Source organism: Calypte anna, chromosome 13 (genome assembly GCF_003957555.1).
Source record: "Calypte anna isolate BGI_N300 chromosome 13, bCalAnn1_v1.p, whole genome shotgun sequence".
NCBI lineage: Eukaryota > Metazoa > Chordata > Aves > Apodiformes > Trochilidae > Calypte > Calypte anna.
In genome coordinates this window covers 7,659,388-7,672,922 of record NC_044259.1, presented here as the reverse complement: position 1 = coordinate 7,672,922, position 13,535 = coordinate 7,659,388, and the positions used below count along the sequence as shown (strand labels likewise).

General features: G+C 51.2%; 1 protein-coding gene across 1 annotated transcript in view; it reads left to right on the top strand.

Annotated features, from left to right (window-relative positions):
- Window positions 1–12,445, top strand: part of ADRB2 (adrenoceptor beta 2) — a 73,332-nt gene extending 60,887 nt beyond the window's left edge. Inside the window, exon 2 of the mRNA XM_030458827.1 lies at window positions 10,766–12,445. Within this exon, the coding sequence (XP_030314687.1) occupies window positions 10,766–11,232 (467 nt within the window). The 3' untranslated portion in view covers window positions 11,233–12,445. The remainder of the gene's footprint in view (window positions 1–10,765) is intronic.
- Window positions 12,446–13,535: the final 1,090 nt, after the last annotated feature.

Below are 13,535 nucleotides of genomic sequence, written 5' to 3'. Positions count from 1 at the left end.
AGGAAGCAGATCCGTGCCTCCAAGGGAGCATTGCCCACAGCAATGGCTTCCCTGAAGATGTACAGCAGGACTTCCAACTCGTTCTCAGAGCTGAAAGAGTGGCCAGGCAAGCAGGCAAGCAAGGCCACTGTTTTTCCCAGGAGGGTGGAGAATTTGTGTTTCATGTTCTGTTTCAAGTAGATGGAGGCGAGGTTCACGTGCAATGCAGCCAGCAGAGGGAGGTCCCCAAACCCCTTGGCCAGGGTGCTCAGGGCTTCCTCAAGGTAGACTCGAGCCTGGGAGAACTTGAGCTTTTTGATGCAGAGCTTACCCAAAAGGAAACAGAGCCTGACATGAGCCCAGACTGAATGAGTCCTCTTGGCCCAGTTCCTGGAAGTCTCAAGGTACAAGACCAGTTCATCCTCATCAGAGAAACCATAAAAAGTGGAATTGAGAAAGGAAAAACTGAGATCATAGAGGCTTTGAAAACTGGGCACGTAAGTGTCTTGGTTAAGGAAGGTCAATATGGGGTCAAAGACATCAGCATCTTCCATGTCTCCAGCATTCAGGTCAATAAAGAACTTGGGATCATCAAAATCATCCAGCTTCTCCAGAAGGACATCTTCCAATGTGGCAGGGGCTGATTCACTCCCTGGGCTAGACAGCTCAGAGGTGCTAGTGGTAGCCAAGCCATTTATTTCCTTCCATGACTGGATCAGCTGGATGTCTTTAAAGCCATGGAGAACAGCCTCTGGAAGAGACAGGCAAAGCACAGTGAGATATTTACCTGTGTCAAAATTCACCCTCAGAAGCCACCATCAAAGCATCCTATTCAGTTCCCTCCACATACTCACCTGAAGACACTTTTGGGAACATGGCTGTGGGTTCAAAACCATCTGCCCAGAGAGATAAACAGAAAAGAGAAAGCCCAAAGCCTTGGTCAGTGTTAATGTGCAGACACAGTGCTCAAACCATGAGATCTCCTCCTGCTTACTCCTGCCCATTGACAACATAGCTGCAGACCCAAGCCCTCTGTCTGCTGGGGTCTGCTTCCATGAAAAATCATGGAGAAGAGCTTTTAGCTAGTGGTGAGGAGAGCACCAGTAAGGTTAGAGTTAGCTGGGAACAAGCAGAACTTATTTTGCCCTGGTAGGGTTTTATCAGATCTGTCTCTCTTCAGACCCTTGTCATTTGGAGGGTTTAGATACATGTGGATCTCTGACAGGCTCTACCCTACCTCACCTTGCTGTTCTGGGAGGTCCCCTGAACCTCTGGGGATCCCAGGCTCAGCCCTCCATGGTCAAATTCTGCTTCCTGACAGGAAGAAGGCAAGAAGCAGAGACAGAGAATTCAGGTGTCATCCAAAAGCCACGCAGCAAGGATAGAAAAACTGAGATGATCACCCAGGAACTCTGAGCTGGCTCCTGTTATGGGCATGGAGATGATGTCACTTGTCACTTTAGCCGTGCATCCCCCTTGATACACACCCAAAGGTCAGACAGCAGCCCAGACCTGCTGTGAGCAAGAACCTACAGCCAGGACCAGCCAAGAGTTGCATCTGCCAGGGTGAGCCGCAGCCCTGGAGGCAGAGAAGAGCCCTGAAAACTGTAGTGTGGCAATGTCTTTATCTACACTATTATGTGGATAATTATCCACAGATTATTATCTGTGATAATAATTATCCAAATTATATTTATATATATATAAAATATATATATATAATATAAAAATATTATAAATATATCCAGATAATTATCCAAAGATTATCCATAACCTCAGCTATGCTGAACAGAGGACCCGTAGGCTGTCTCAGCTACAGCAGTTGCCTTCCTTGCAAATGCCTCATCAGGGAGCTCTCCAGACACTGCACAGCTCTCCATGGGGAGCCAAGGGATGGGCAAGTAAGGAGCAGGGAAACTCACCCAGCCTGTACACAGAGGTGATGTCAGTGCCTGCCAGGTCACTGAGCAAGGTGACAAAGTGCTGCTCACCACCATTGCAGGGGATGCTCAGGAGGGGGCTCTTTTCTTCTTCACTCAGAAATGCTGAGCCCTTTCCCCTAGGTCGAGGCAGACATCAGAGGAAAAGGGTCAGTGTCTCCCCATCCCCTTCAGTTGGGACTAGGAGTCTTCCCTTCCTTTTCTCCTGAGTTTAAATTAAATCTAGATGGCAGCAGTAAACTTACAGAGGTTCGCAAGTCTGGGGATTTATATATCTGGTGGGTACAAAGCCCATATTCCCACTGCTGAGGGATTTGCCCACAAACCACGGGAGGCCTGGAATGAGGAAGCCGATGACTTCTATGCTGTCTCCTTTGGAGAAACTCAGTTCATCCCATGCTGCTCCTCTGTGGTCCTCTGTGGCTCTGCACCTGCCTTTGACTGGGAAACCAAGGCAAACAGGGCATTTCAGTGCAAGGCCACTAAAATGATCCAAGGGCACAGAATTACTTGAGAGCACCTTGCAGTGGGTTGTCATTGTCAGAACAAGAGCTGAGCCCTTTCCATTAGTGGCTGTGCCCTTTCCTAGTGCAGCCGTGTGACAAATATCACTCACCAATTGGCTGAGAGGTTGTCCCACTGATCTCCTGGGAGATGCCAAAATTCACAGTATAATTCTTCAAGAACCACCTGCAAGGCAAAGGGGAAACACACTGGTCCTCTCTGAGCAGCCCTGTCCTCAGACCACCACCAGGGATGGTCTCACACAAGCAGAACAGTACTTTGGTCCCCTTGAAGTGCTGAAGCTGCTCTGGAGGAAGCATGGCCAGCACAGCCAGTCCAGTAATCCCTTGCAATGGTGTTACTGGGTGTTACTGGAAGGCAGTTTGTTCCTCACAACTGCAGCCTCACACCACACAGGATGGTTTAGCCCAGCAGGATGACTTTGCCAGCCTGTAAGGAGGATTTCACTGTGTGAGTACAAGAGGAGCTGTGGGTGTTTTTGAGGCTCAGCCAAGTGACAAACATGAGGCTCCACCTTGACTAGAATTACTTAGGCCATGCTTTTTCTCCCAGTTATTCACCTGTAAATCACAAACAGTCTCAAGTATGACTTAAATCACTGTCCAGGACTGATGTCTGATGTCCTTGCTCTGTCCCATAACAGGACCTGAGCTCTTTCCAGTGACTGTCTTTATGCACAATGTATTTCCTCACCAAATTATGTAGCTCTTGCTCATTGCCAGAGGAAAGGGCAGGTTCTCACTGCAGGCTTGGTGCTATCCCATACATCAGGATCAGGAAAGGATCCTGGCTTGAGCACTATTAATTAGCCAGTCTACTTACTGGTAAAATGGCTGAGGTATTGGCTGTACAGCTGTCAGAGGCACCAGGCCCCGTTGACCAGTCAGTAAGGACATCCCTTCCCACTTAGACTCCTCTCCAACATTCTTCCACATGGATCAGGCTCATTCCTGCAGAGCTGCAAGCCTTCCTCTCCCTCCTGCTCTGGCTGCCAGGCTCTAGGCACTGCTCTGGAAAAAAGTTGCCTGCAGATAGAAAGAGTCATGGCAGGTCAATGCATCAACTGCAAGGTGCAGTCCAGCACAGGGCTACAGGATTGCTCTGCTGAGATGCTTCTGAGGAAGTCCCTACACATGCAGCCTCTTCTCACCTCTTGGAGCAGAAGACCCATGTATATGGCAGCCAAGTGTTCTTCATCCACAGTAACTCTTATCTCCACATCCTCCATCAGAGCACAGTTTAGCCAGTACTCCTGGTCAAAGAGAAGCTGCTCCAAGCATCTGCCCACATATCCTAAGAAACCACGTGGGAAAACAGTGTCATCACCTTCCCTTCACTGGGCAGGGCAGGAAGTGCTCTATGGAATGTCTCCCAGTTTTGCCATCTGCAGCCACCCTGTGGAGGCAAGAGCCTTTATTCTGTCTCCATCCCCAAGTGCCATGAGACATTACCCAAAATGCGATCCCCTGTGCCTCTTTCACTGATAGGCAGTGATTCTCATCAAGCTGTAGATGGATGCCAAGGTCTCTAACTCATATTCATCTGTCCACCCTCTTACATCCCTGTTTCGTTGGTTCAAAGAACATTCTCCAAAAATGGCTTCTCACACCACCTGTTTAGCTCTTCCACAGGCTGAAAACATTACCTAAAGTCAGATATGTGGAAAACTTCCAGACTTCTTCTAGGTTTGAAGGTGAGAAGGAACCGATCCTCCTGTGCTTGCATACACACCAGCCTGGCTGACAGCTCCTACACATGGAAGACAAAGTAAGATTAAAGGACAGCTCTGGGACTCTGAAAAAGGGTCTTCTTGCCAGTGTGGGAATAAATAGAACCTGGAATGAAGACTAGGTACTCATTAGAGACCAAAACTGTACAAGTTGGTTGTGTGGTGTTAAGGGGACAGTGCTCCAGCCAGCTCAATCCTTCAGGAGAGATGAAGTACCCATACTACTACACTTGGGTTCATGTTCAGTCAGGACAGGAGCAGCTTCCAAACTGCAGTTCTGAGGCTGAAAGCAGTAACTGTGTCTCAAGTGAGAAGCTCTCCTTTTGTTATTGCTGGCACTGGTACATCTCTACTGTTCCAGAATCTTCTGGGAAGCTCTGCAGAGAGCCTGAGGTATCGTGGCCTTAAACAGCAGAGGAGAGTTCAGTCCAGGAAACATCTCTAAACCTTGAGTTATTTTTCTATATGAAACCAAACATTCTGAGGCTGCTGGCCATATCCAAAGATTGCCACCTCCACTGGGAACCTGAATCTGGAACACACTTTGGTGCTCTCAGCCCTGTGAAGTTCTGGCTGCCTCTCACCCATTCCCAGTTAATTTTTCCCACCATTCCAGTTCCCCTACGAATCCCAGTGTGCAGAAGCATCTCCCTGCAGTGGCCATGGAGAAACTTCTCTTTCTCAGCAGGACTTGGATGTCCCATCGTGCATCTCATCACACCAGGAGCTTACCCAGTAACACACCCTGCCTCCCAAACTGGGGCTCCTACTTGAACAGGGCACAGGCATCTCTGTCAATCACCCTCCAGAAGCCCACAGCTTCTTTCTGGCTGCTTCCTGGAGCTGGGAATTGAGGCCCCGGGTGGAGCGGCTCTCAAAGAGAAGAAGAGTGGAATCTCTTGAAAAGGAAACGTGCAGGTTAAGGAGGAGAAGAGTTGATTGCACACAGAGCTGCCTCTGCCACACTGCTCCCTGCAGCCACCAGTGTCCCCAGCCCTGGCCTGGTTGCAATGCTCAAAAAGCACAAAAGCCAGAGCCCATCATCCCTCCAGCAACAAAGGTGAGAAACTCAAGGGATGACAGGGGGCTGGTTAGTTGCAGTCCAGGCCCTTGCTACAACCCAAGCCACTGGAAATCTGGTTGATGCCAAAGGCAGCGTCTTACCTGGTGGAAAGCCCTCTCCAACAGCCAGCAGCACTGAGGAGGTGTCTGGTGAGCCTTCTGCTGCCTCAGTAGTGGGGTCACTTGGCTCTGATGCTCCAGAATTACCTACCAAGGATGGGGACACAGAAGAGCTTGCTGTCTCTGATATTCTGCCTTACCATGTCCCTGAAAGCAAAGCCCATGGGTTGGCTGGGGATAGTAATGCTCACGGTGGAAGCAAGATCCATGGGATTTATATGTCCTAGAGGTGGGTTTTTTGGGGGGGGGAAAACCTCAGAGCAAGAGGACCCTAACCCTAAACCAAGGGCTTGCAAGACTCTTTTCTTTATCAGTTTGACAGTCAAAATGAGATTTCTTCCTGCCTGATGTGGTTGGTAATCTGAAATCCAAGCTGCATTTTCTCTGCTTCACACATCATCAAGTATTGTAGTCAAGGATTCAGGAAGTTGAAACTTTAGCTTGTAATTATGTTAATGAGGGCAATGAGGCAAATAAAAATCCTGCTTGCTTTTCCTCAGCTGTGTTGGCCATGGAGGGATAATAAGATTAAAAAATAATTTTTGTCAATAATCAGATTGCACTTGTAAAACAAACTTGTACCTGGAGATCAGGAGCTGAATCAGGCAGTGGCTTTTGTAAGTCACTTCTGTGACCATAACTAAAGTCTGCACTTCTTTTTATTGACCCAGCTTTGCTAGTCAGTAAAAAAACCTGTTATTTGTACAGAGAATTATAACCCTTATTTATAGTTTGTAGTAGGAAAGAATGGTCCATGGCTGGACAAGCAATGAATGAGCTTTTATTTGAAAGAAAAGGCTCTGCATTTCTCAGCAGTGGATCTGAACACACTTAACAAAGGACTTCATCCAGCAACTCTGCTGCCTTCCACTCGTGGGGGAAACAGAGACAAGGAAGTGACAAGAGCCAGAGGCAGAGCTAAACCTGAGCTGAGTCCTGCCTGGGATGGGCTTGACTGCTGGTTGCTTCCCTCATCCCCCCTCTCCTCCCTGCATCCCAGCAGACCCCGGCTGGATCCCTCTTCCCCAGGGATGGGTACCTGAAGCCATGGTCTTCTCCTGCCACCATTTTCCCCAGCGCTTGGCTGCAGTGGGCTGCAGGTGGTCCCAGCAGGGCAGGAGCACAGGTGAGTGGGGACAGCAGGAGTCACAGTCTTTGCCTGGGGATGACAGGTGGTGGGAGAGGTGTTTGGATCCCCAGCAGGATCATCCCTGCTCAAGGGGTCTCCACATGGTGTGCTGAAGGAGGTGGCAGGTTGGCCACTGCTCGTGCCACCTCTGCCAGCAACATGACAAAGTGTGCTGGTGGGTGCCCACAGCATGCAGGGGCCAGGGCTCACTTGGGTGAGGGTTGAAACAGGATTTCTCCTCATAGCACTCACCAGTTCAATGTTTGGTTTTGTTTAGGCCAGGCCGAGAAAGGGAACTGGGAGCTTTTTCAAGGGACCAATTGAAACTGCTGATGGGGAGTCCTTTCCAGTCATGCCAGTAACACATTTACATCCCTGGTGCTGAAATACTTTGGAATATTGGGCAGGGAACAGCCCTGGGGTGGCACCCAGCATAAGTCCTGGTGTTCGGGGCTGCACTCTTGGCAGCTGGGGCTGAGGTGCTGGTGGCACCTGCTGGCACCAACTCTCCCAGGGGACATGTGGCCACTGCCACTTGCCCTGTGCCACCTCCCTCCTCCAGCCCCTTAGCACAGCTCATTCACTGCTATGAGATTGGCACCTTAGTGCCTGGCAGCAGCCCGTGGCCTCTCCAAACCTTGCAGTCCTCAGGATGCTGCTGGGCAACAGTGGCAGCAGGACAAGGGCAACATCAAAAAGTCAAAACCATGGGAATAAACCACCTCCCTCCCCCCAAATCATCTTCTCCCCCTCCCTGGCCAAACTGCCCTACCTCATCCCTCACCCACCCAAATCTAGTGGCACAGCCAGGGGAGGGGACACCACTCTCCACCTCAGGGAAGACATTCCCAGCAGGATCCAGTGCTCAGGGCAGGAATCTCCCCCGGCAGCCCCGGCAGCAGCAGGGTGAGCTCTGCCCTGCAGCCTGGCAGCGGGCTGGGGCAGAGCAGGGCAGTGCTATCCCCACTCACCTGTGCACTCCAGGGACAGGTCCTGGTGCCAGGGGGTCCCCAAGCAGCAGCCCATGTGTCCAGCAACACCAGCAGCCCTGTCCCAGTGGCTGTGGCTGCTCTGGCAGGGCCAGCACCCTGTTCGCTGCCGGCCGCACCGCAGCTCAGCCCGCCACAATGCACAAAGAGCCTTTTGATGGGGCAACCTCTGCCAGAGGGTGGGGGCGGTGGGCACCGAGTCAGAGAAGGGTTTGGGTTGGAATCATAGCATGTCGAGGTTAGAAAAGGCCATTAGAATCACTGAGTCCCACTGGAAACACTGCCAAATCCACCACTGACCGTGTCCCCCAGTGAATCTTTTAAAAATACCTCCAGGGATGGTGCCTGTGCTGGGTGGCTGGAATAGAGTTAATTTCTCCACAGTGGTTGGAATGGGGGTATGTTTTGAGTTGTGCTGAAAGAAGTGTTGGTAATGTGAGATGTTTTCCTTGCTGCTGAGCAGTGCTTACACAGAGCCAGGGACTTTTCTGCTTCTTGCACCATCCCCACAGTGAGCAGGTCACTTCCCTGAGCAGACTGTTCCTATGCATGATAACCTTTCAGTGAAGGAATATTTCCTAATGTCCAATCTAAACCCCCATGGGGTAACAACTTGAGGCCATTTCTCTCATCCTATCACTTGTTACTTGTGAGAAGAGACTTACAACAATCCACTACAACCTCCTTTCAGGTAATGTAGAGAGATAGAGTTAGTGCAAGCATCTGCACCTTGAAGATGTCCTTCTTGAGAATTCCCAGCCTTCCTGGCCTCCTTTAGTTTTTGGGACCACCTCCCAAGGGGCTTTTCTCAAGCAGGCCCCTAAACTTGCCAAGCTCTGCCCTTCTTTTCTGTCCAAGGTGGCAGCTCTGCTCACCCTTCTCCTCACTTCTCTGAGAATCAAAACCTCTCTCATTTCATGAGCACTGTGTCTAAGGCAGCCTCCAATCATCACATCCCCCACAGGTCTTTCTCTGTTCACAAGCAAGGGGTACAGTGGGGTGCCTTCCCTAGTTGGTTCCCTCATCAGCTGTGTGGGAAAATTATCCTCCACACAGTCCAGGAACCTCCTAGACTGGTTCCTCTCTGCAGTCCTGGATTTCCAGCAGACATCTGATAAGTTGAAGCATCTCAAAGGACGTTTACAGATCTTGTTCCATTACTTCTGCTATAGGCAGGGACACCTTCTACTCGAGCAGGCTGCTCAAAGCCCTGTCCAACCTGACCTTGAACACTTCCAGGGAGGGGGTATCCACAGCTTCTCTGGATAACCTGTTTCAGTGTCTCAACAGCCTCACAGTAAACAATTTCTTCCTTATATCTAATCTAAATCTTGCTCTTTCAGCTTAAAACCATTGCCCCTTGTCCTGTTGTTACAGACCTAGTAAACAGTCTCTCCAACCTTCTTATGAGCCCCTTTAGGTACTGAAAGTCTGCAATAACATCTCCCAGAGCCTCTTGGTATTTCTTCCTAGCAGAGGGATTCAGCATTCCAGAAAACTCCTATCCCATGGCTGCCCCTTTGCTGGCCCCGCTGTTTCCCTGGGCTCTGCTCTTGTCCTTGCCTTTGGGAGCACAGTTGCCCAGCCCACATGCACATTCCTCTCATTCCTCCTCTGCCAAGCCCTCTGGAGAGCTTCAGCTCTGATCTTCCCCCACCTCGAAAGGCAACCCTGTTGCTGACATTGCTGCAAGTCCCTCACCTCTGGGGACGCCCCGCTGGGGCCCCTCCAGCATCCTCTATCCGGGGCTGGTTCTGCAGCCCTTCCTGGACCACCTTCCTCACCAGCCCAGCTGCCACACTCCCTGTTTGACACCAAGAGCAGCTGGCACCACTCCAACCTCAGCAGAGCAGAGCAAGGTCCAGGCAAGCCACAAATAAGTTATCTGCAAGCACAGACACTGTGGGTTCTTAGGGAGCTAGCAGGGCTCATCTCATCTCTGAGATCAGAACTGTCTGGATCCCTGATATAACACCACGTGGGACCAATGTGCAGGATCTCTTGGGCTGTCCAGGATGGAATCTTGTTCCATCTTCACTCACACACTTCTCCAGACTCCAGGACCAGGACTCAGGACCAGTTGTGTGGTCTTGCTGTGCCACAGGTGACAGATGTCTGCAGAGTATCTCCGAGGAAGAGAAACACAGCACCTGCAAAATAAAAACCCAAAGGCCTGAGAAGAGAAGTCATAGATAGGGAGGTGTTTTAGGGATAGACTTTTGCTTCAGCAGCCAGTGCCACCATAGTGGTGACTTGTTTGCTGTGGTTGTCTTCCAGGAACATTGGCTCTCCCAGACAACCAGATGATCCCAATGCATGACCAGGTCTTGGGCTTCTCCAGCACAGTAAGTACTCCAGGGAGCATTTTTCTCACCAGACAGATTCCTATGTCATGATGGGAGCTGCCGTCACACCACTGCAACACCCTAAAGCAAAGCATGCAGGAGCAGCATGGGAGAGGCTGTGGAGGACTGAGTCCACATTCATGGTGCTGTCTGGGAAATTCTAAAAGAAGTTAAGTCAAACCAAAGGCTTTTGCAGGGAGCAGAATGTCTCCTGTGCACCCTGCCTCTGCCTGCCAGGAGAAAGGCAGAAAGTGTTGCTGATTTCTGTGTCTGCTCATTCAGGAAAACCAGATGTCAAATGATGGTGTTGCGCTGCAGAAGGGCCCTAGTTCTCCCCATCTCCTTGCTGCAGCTACCCACCCTTCTGAGCAGGTGCATGGGGTGGCAGAGCCCTGCGCTCTCTCCTGGCTTGCTAAAGTCAATTGATGTCTCCTGTGCAGCTGGGTGGCCTAAGGGACCTGCGAAGGTGAGCTGCTGGGACAGGCTGGTGCTGCTCTCCCTGTGGCAAGGACACTGTCTGTTCCTGTTGCACACCAGCCTGGAAAGACCACATTTAGAAAACTCCCCAGCTGACCTAGGGATGCTCAGCAGGTGGAGGAACAGGAGGGGGAATTCAGATCCAGGCACAGGTTTCAGCTTGCCTGTGCACACAGACCAAGTTCCTGTGGTGGAGCTGGGCACATCTTTACATGACAGATGTTGCTGATTTAGGACCATGTTTTCCAAGTGGTCAGTGCTCAAACAGGGCAGGTGTTTTCAGACAAAGTTTTTTGCCGTGCTTAGAATGCTGTTGGTTTTATCAATATCTGCTCACTATTTAGGGTAAAAATCTTCTACTCAGGGGACAATAGTACTTTTTTTCTTTTTTTAATCAACAAAATGTTATGTTTCATTTTCTAAACAAAAATGTCTTCCTTTGTGATTTTGAAATTTCTTTTTCCTTTAAGTTTCCCTAGGTAACTTAACAACAAAACCCACCCCTCTACAAGCAAAGGTATCAGCCTCCTGTTTGATGGAATTCTCCAGCACCACAAAAACCTCCCATTCCACTCCCTACCCCTCTGCTTACCACTCCTGGATCTCCCGGGGAGAGTTCCCATTGCTTCTCGAAGACCTCAGCCTGGCCTCTCTGGAAAAGCCCAGTCCTACAGTAGCAATTTCCTGGGGATTTCAGCTGCTGTTGGCTGAGGGTCTCTGCCTGTGTAAGCTCTTCAGGGTCTCTGCTCCCTTTGCAATCCCTGTGTGTCCATGCCAGCTGGGCAGCCTCTGTGGGCAGGGTGCCAGCCACACGTCCCTGCCCAGGGTGACCGTCTGGGCACTCTTTGTCTGGGGGACACAGCTGTTGCAGACACTGTCATCCTCCAGGGCTGTCACAAAGCAGCACCCTTCCCTGGGACCAAACCCACTTCCCTAAATCCGGGGGTGTCTGTTGTTATTTCCCTTCTCCTTCTATCCGTTCCTGAGCGCAAAAGACCCAAACCAAACCCGTCATTCCAAGCCTAAAATTCAGCTGCGACCGAAAAATGCAAATTTCCGCCCAGTCTGGGTTTATGCAGCCGTGTCCCTGCGCCGGGCTGCTCCAGCCACCTGGAACTGCCACGTCCCGGCTGTGTTTGCTCAGCTGGGGACGAAGGGCAGAGGCAGAGACCGGCACCCAGCGAGAGACCCGGCAGGGTGACAGCGAGGGTGCAAGGGGCTGTACTTACCTGTTCCTCTGCACATGCCTGCGCAGGGCCCTTTGCTCTGCTCCCCAGCACCGCTTTCCTCCTGGAGAACTCTTTGGGTCACAAAGTTCCAGCCTCTCCGAGCCGGGTCCCCCCGGGAGCGCTACCGGGACGCGGTGCTTACCCGTGCGTGTGCCCCGGGCTGTGTACGTGTTTGCGAGGCACCCGGCACCGCCACTCCCTCACACAAGGAAAGGAATTCCTTCCAAGACCAGCTTATCATCTTGGGAACCTCCTCTTCCCAGCAGAGCCGCTGGCGTGGAGGTCAATGAGTTACCCCGAGTTATGCTATAAACAGCCCGGCAGCCTTCCAGCTCCCGAGGGGAGGAAGCATCGAGCACCCGGGCACCACCTTCCCCCCGGTAAACAAGGGACAGCGAGGTTGCCCGTGGAGACGGTGCCAGAGAGCAGCTTAGGGCTCTGGTCAGCCCCAGTGTGGCTGCTCCAGCCCCTGCTCCCTCCCATTTTTTGTTGTTTTGCATGAGCAGCCTCTCCCGGACTCACCTGTCCCAGCTTCTTGCCCCGGCGCTGTGTCCCTGGGGCTTGGAGCTTTCATCTTCACGGGGATGCTCTGCCTCTGCTACAGCAAAGCCCCGGGGAGAGGCTCTACCTGCAGCACGGATCAGACATCCCGGGGAGGTGGCATTCAGTTCTGAAACCCCCTTTTTCTCTGACAAAATGCAAATACACACAGAACAAGAGATCTGTGAACCCAGCAGTATTTGTGCACCCTGGCAGAACTCCACATACAGGGCTAGCATGGGAAAATATTGGGATTTTTTTTTTTTTGAAAACAATGGAAGAATTAATATCAAGCTTTTCTAATTTCCTGTTTCCTTCTGTGAGTGCTCAGAAGTTGGACTGTTGCTTGATGGGTTCAAAACGAAGCTTTTCACTTTTTTATTTAAAAATTAATCTGAAAGAAAAAGAAAGTCAGTCTAAACCTGACTTCAGCCAGGGAAAAAGGCAAACAAGATTAAACATTTTGTTCTAGGTCAAAAAACCTCCAGTTTCATGGGTTTGATTCTCTGCTGTGGGTGGGGGGGATGTTTTGGTGTGAGGTGGAGCAGTGCTTTCCTTCCCTCCTCCTCTGAAAGCCCACCCAGCCCTGCAGCTGAGGAAGCCACAAGAACAGGAGCTGGCAGAGGCCAGCACAGCCAGTGGAGACATTTCCTCATTCCTGCACTTTCTTTTGCTTTTGACCTCTACAGACAGCCACGGAGCAGTGATAAGCACCTGCCCACACCATGCCCACACATCCTGCAATCCTGGGCCCTTCAGGCTGCTTGGGTGGGCACAGAGGAGCATGAGGGACAAGCACCTGTCCCCACGTATCTCCACTATAGTTTGCATGCCCAAGCCTGGGAGGTACTGAGCATCTTTCCTGCTGTGCTGGCAGGGGGAGGCAGCTCAGGAAAGAGGGGGTTCATGCACAGCTGCAGAATACAGGGGCAGTGAAATGGTTTTGCAGCAAAACCAGCATGGCAAGTCACTGACATGCAGCCAGACAGGCCTGGCTTTAAGGTATTTCTGACTCAAGACTTTTTTGGCACCTCTAAGACATTTATTACTTTTTGCTGTCCTGTGCAGCAACCCAAAGATACTGCCTACACTGGGAAATGTGCTCCATCCTGCAGCTAAGGGGTTAAGCAGGCTCTGGAGCTGAACTGAGCTGAACTCAGCGCTTAATTTCCAGAACTGCTGAGGTCTGCTCCTCTCACATTGTTTCCAAAAAGAGGCAGAGGAAGTAAGCACTCTTGGAAAACAGACCACGGGTGTCTGCAATGCCCGTGTGGGTCAAGAGGCTGGGACCACCCTTCCCACAGAGAGCAGCCACCTGTGTGCCAGGGAGCTGTGCAGAGCAGCCCAGGCTGCTGCTCTGAGGTTTCCTCCCTGGCTTTGGGCTGTGAACCCTGAGCATCCTCCTTGCTCCTGCCTGCAGCTCTCTGAACGTGAGCACCACGTTCAAAGGCAGAGGTGCAGCGTCATCACC